The sequence below is a fragment of the Nanorana parkeri genome, unplaced genomic scaffold, assembly GCF_000935625.1.
Source record: "Nanorana parkeri isolate BGI_ZX_2015 unplaced genomic scaffold, ASM93562v1 scaffold933, whole genome shotgun sequence".
Classification (NCBI taxonomy): domain Eukaryota; kingdom Metazoa; phylum Chordata; class Amphibia; order Anura; family Dicroglossidae; genus Nanorana; species Nanorana parkeri.
This window is the reverse complement of record NW_017307201.1, coordinates 23,399-28,142: the sequence shown is the minus strand read 5'-3', so window position 1 is coordinate 28,142 and position 4,744 is coordinate 23,399. Positions and strand designations below refer to the sequence as shown.

Sequence of the window (4,744 nt, the reverse complement as noted above, 5' to 3'; positions counted from 1 at the left end):
AGAAGCCAGGAGGAGGCTGGGGGTTGTAGGGAAGAGGAAGGAGCCAGAGGGTTGTAGTGAAGAGGAAGGAGCCAGGAGGAGGCTGAGGGTTGTAGTGAAGAGGGATAAGCCAGGAGGAGGCTGAGGATTGTAGTGAAGAGGGAGAAGCCAGGAGGAGGCTGAGGGTTGTAGTGAAGAGGAAGGAGCCAGGAGGAGGCTGAGGGTTGTAGTGAAGAGGAAGGAGCCAGGAGGAGGCTGAGGGTTGTAGTGAAGAGGGAGAAGCCAGGAGGAGGCTGAGGGTTGTAGTGAAGAGGAAGGAGCCAGGAGGAGGCTGAGGGTTGTAGTGAAGAGGAAGGAGCCAGGAGGAGGCTGAGGGTTGTAGTGAAGAGGGAGAAGCCAGGAGGAGGCTGAGGGTTGTAGTGAAGAGGTCGGAGATGGCAGCAGCTCTGGGATGGATGAACAGACTCTCTCTGCTGTCATGGAGCTCAGTGCTAAAGTCCAGATTTTCTATAGAAAAGGAACTTACTTCACCTCACACCACAGACTGGAGCCACCGAGGAGGACGAGGATGGAGATGACTACTAAAGTTTGCAGCAACCCTTTCACTGAGTTCCCGATAGTTTCCTTGTATGACGAGTCTGCGTGATCACATGTCAGGGAGGGACCTACGACTGTCACAAGATGGGACTGATGCCAAAAGTCTCGAGAGACCTTATACAGCTCTATGTGATGATGAGAACACTCCATCTTTGGTGGCCCCGCAAGCAACACCCGGCTTAACAAAAGTCAATGTAAGAATCCACTGAGCCTATCAGATCCAATCACTGTTCAGCAGTGCCATTGCAATTAGACAGCCGAGGGTGCCGCAGCTGCTGAATACAACGGCCAGCAGAGAAGATTCCTCCATCCACACTGTTTATCTATCGGTTCCACATAACAAGAGCAAGCGAGCCACCTAGGGTCAGGATTAATCCGCCGCAGCATCTCAGGAACAGAGACCCCCAGCGCCAGGTGGTGCTGCTATAAATTATAATGAAGAGACATCAACCCACTTTTGGGAATGCAGCTCAGTGTCGCGGATCACGGAGGACAGTCCACAGGACACGGTTACTCCAGGGCAGAGTCCAAAGTCCCAGGACTGTCCCATAAGATCTGAAACCACAAACTATGGGCCATATGTAGTCACCCCAGACGGTGATCCGCCCAAATACATGATAATTCCATGTGACAAATGAGCATCAAATACCTACAAAAAATAATTTTACCCAAATTTCTCATTTATGTCCCTGAAATATCCGGACCCATTTTTGTGTCACCCCTGCATTTTGACTGCAGAGACCCCAGTACACAGCTCCAGGGGGAAGGCAGGGACTGGATAATGTGCAGAGACTCCAGTACACAGCTCCAGGGGGAGGTCAGGGGCTGGATAATGTGCAGAGACCCCAGTACACAGCTCCGGGGGGAGGTCAGGGGCTGGATAATGTGCAGAGACCCCAGTACACAGCTCCGGGGAGGGGGGGGGCAGGGGCTGGATAATGTGCAGAGACCCCCGTACACAGCTCTGGGGGAAGGGCAGGGGCTGGATAATGTGCAGAGACCCCTGCACATAGGCACTCATGGGGTTAACGTTCCCTCCCTACGTCAGCGGGACAATAGGAAGTGTGGCATTCACTTCCTGCCGCTCAGCCATGGCGTCTGCTGATCTGAGAGAGGAGCTGAACTGCTCCATCTGCCTGGAAGTCTACGCGGATCCGGTGACCCTGAGATGCGGACACAACTTCTGCCGGTTCTGCATCAACGAGGTGCTGGACTCTCAGCGATCCCAAGGGGGGTTCAGCTGCCCGCAGTGCAGAGCGCGGTTCAAGCGGCGTCCCTGGCTGCAGAAGAACGTAACTCTGTCTAACATCGCCGAGCACTTCCGGTCGGCTCCGCCGTGCGAGAACGGGAGCGGGACCTTCTGCACCTCCTGCATCCACGCCGCCGTGCCGGCCGCCAAATCCTGCCTGCACTGCGAGGCTTCCCTGTGCGGGGACCACCTGCGCGTCCACAGCAAGTCCCCGGAGCACATCCTCATCGAGCCCAGCAATTGCCTGGAGGCCTGGAAGTGCCCCGTCCACAAGAAGGTCCTGGACTACTACTGCATCGTGGACTGCAGCGTCATCTGCGTCCTGTGCATGCAGGAGGCCAAGCACCAGGGCCACGAGGTGCAGACGGTGCGCGTCGCCTCCGCCTCCAAGGTGGAGAAACTGAAAAACGTCGTCAAGCAGTTCGAAGCCAACAGGCAGAAGAACAAGCGGCAGATCCAAAAGCTGCAAGAGGGCGCGGACAAGGCCAGCGCGGCGGGGGCCCGCGTGTCGAAGCGCGTGGCTTCCGTGTTCCGGGAAATCCGGGAAAAGCTGGACGCCCTGGAGGACCAGACCAGCAAAAACATCGCGCAGCAGCTGCAGCGCAACTCGAACGCCGTCCACACCGAGATCCAACTGCTGGAGATCAAGAACCACGTGATCTACTGCGAGATGTCCCGCCTCCAGGAGTTCTGTGAGGTGACGGATCCGATGGCCGTCCTGCGGGACCGCGATTGGAACAGAGACTTTGCCGTCCCGGAGAAGGGAGGCGATGGAGCCACGCCGGCGCCCGCAGACCTGGACGAGGTTCTGCTCTTTCTGCAGCTGCAAAGAAAGTTGTCAGGGGTTCTGTCCGGGGTCCGCGCCGCCCTGGACACGCTCCAGTTATCCAACCTCCGCTTCGACGGGAAGACGGCGGCGCCTAACGTGGCCCTTTCCTGCGACCTGTCGATGGCCCACGGAACGCCAGCCAGTCCCGGTGAGGAGGAGGAGGACACGGGGGACAGATTGGACTCTCAGCGGGTGTTGGGCACCACGGCGCTCCATTCCGGGCGCCATTACTGGGAGGTGGAGCTGTGGGACAGCAACAGGTGGAGGATAGGCATGGCCTACAACGTGACCGGGAACGTGGAGGAGGCCTGGTGCCTGTGCAGAGGCCAGAAAGGCTACTTCTTCAAGCAGGAGGGCAAGCACGTGCCCGTCCCCAAGACCTCCGACACGTTCAAGAGGCTGGGCGTATACGTGGACTACAAGGGGGGCCGCCTCTCCTTCTATAGGATGGAGCCGGAGGTCAGCCACGTGCACACTGTCCACACCGTCTTCACCAAGCCTCTTTTTGCCGCCGTGTGGGTGGGCTGCGGGGCCTGGGTGAAAATCATCAGATAGAAGGCGGCAATCGTTGTGACAAAGGGGAATGCGGCTTTAATTAAAGGGCCAGCGCGCCCAAAGGCGACATTCCAGTTTCTGGTTGGGTTATGAATAGTTAGGCTACATAGACCCGTGTCATTGTCAGAATGAACCCGTGCAGAGGGGCTACCCCAGCACTGCAAGGGTTAACCGCTAGTTTTATTCTGGGTCAGGGGCAGCCAAACTCCGCCCCCCCCCAGCTGTGGGGTGGAACAGTGCTTGAAATTTTCTGCCACTTCTCCCCACAAGCGGCCGGACTCCTCCTCAGCTCACCCTCCTAAACACTGCGCAGCGGCTGCGGAGAATGCTAGTTTTCTGGCTTCATTGCTTTCCCAGTCAATAACAAGCCATCATATTGGAAAGTCCGAGAGAAGTCAGAACTCCGGCGTGAGAAGTACTGAAGCCGGACAGCCAAGCATTGCAGAGGTCAGCCTAAATATTTGCTCAGTACAGGTTTCCTACATGACCCTTTGTAATTGTGCGGAAGCATTCAGTTGTATGTAAACCCCAAATCTATTTTTTTGCAGCATGTCAGGCATCAGCTTCTCTGCCGGAGACCCTGCTAGCGGAGGTGACAACACAGCTTCAACATTAGCAGCAGCGTTGTCAGCTCGCCGCACACTCTCTTCCTTTAGTTTGCTGTTGGGCTGCCTATCGGGTCTATGAGACAAACCAGTCCCAATGACCAACTGAAGATCCGATTAGTCCCATCGCACTCCTAACCGGAGAAAAACCCCCGACACACAGGGCGGGGGCCAGAGTGGCAGCAGATGCCTGTTCATTGTCTCCAGAGGCAACGAGAAAGCCCCCCCGCATTCCAATTCCAATGTACAGGGCGGGGGCCAGAGTAGCAGCAGTTAAAGACCTGCACCAGGCTGACAACGCAACAGTGAATTGTTCGGAAGTGGCTCAGAGTTGTCAGCTTGCAGCATAAAGTCGGGCAGCACAGTGGCGTAGTGGTTAGCACATCTGCCTTGCAGCGCTGGGGGTCTGTGGTTCATATACCTGTCAGGTCCCTATCTGCAAGGAGTTTGCCTGTTCTCCCTGTGCTTCCGCGGGTTTCCTCCCCACACTCCAAAGACATGCCGGAAGGTTAATTGGCTCCGGTCTACATCAGCCCCGTATGTATGTGAGATGGGGACCTTAGATTGCAAGCTCCTTGAGTGCAGGGACTGATGTGAATGTTCGCTATGTACATAGCCTGTTTCCCCCGAAAATAAGACCTAGTTGTGGCCATTCCCAGCGCCGGTGGTGGCATAAGGGGGAACTTGAAGAGCCGCAGGGGCGTAACTAGAAATCACAGGGCCCCATATCAGAGGTTCGCGAGTTGATGATGTTGACAGAACACCGGGTCCAGCCTGCTCCACCGCCGCTGCTGGCTCTCATTGACACTGGAGACGAACGCGCCGCTGCACAGATGATCCGAACAGCGGCGTGTTCGTCTTCAACCGCCAGTGAAAGCCGCCAGCAGAGGATCCCAGGCGGCCCGCATGGCATCTGGCCGGGCCCCACTG

The 4,744-nt window shown here is 56.7% G+C and overlaps 1 protein-coding gene across 1 annotated transcript; it reads left to right on the top strand.

The window, feature by feature from the left end:
• Positions 1-1,595: 1,595 nt before the first annotated feature.
• LOC108795096 (nuclear factor 7, ovary-like) lies at positions 1,596-3,209 on the top strand. Its single transcript, XM_018566284.1, has one exon. It carries the CDS (start codon positions 1,596-1,598, stop codon positions 3,207-3,209), a length of 1,614 nt encoding a protein of 537 aa, XP_018421786.1.
• Positions 3,210-4,744: the final 1,535 nt, after the last annotated feature.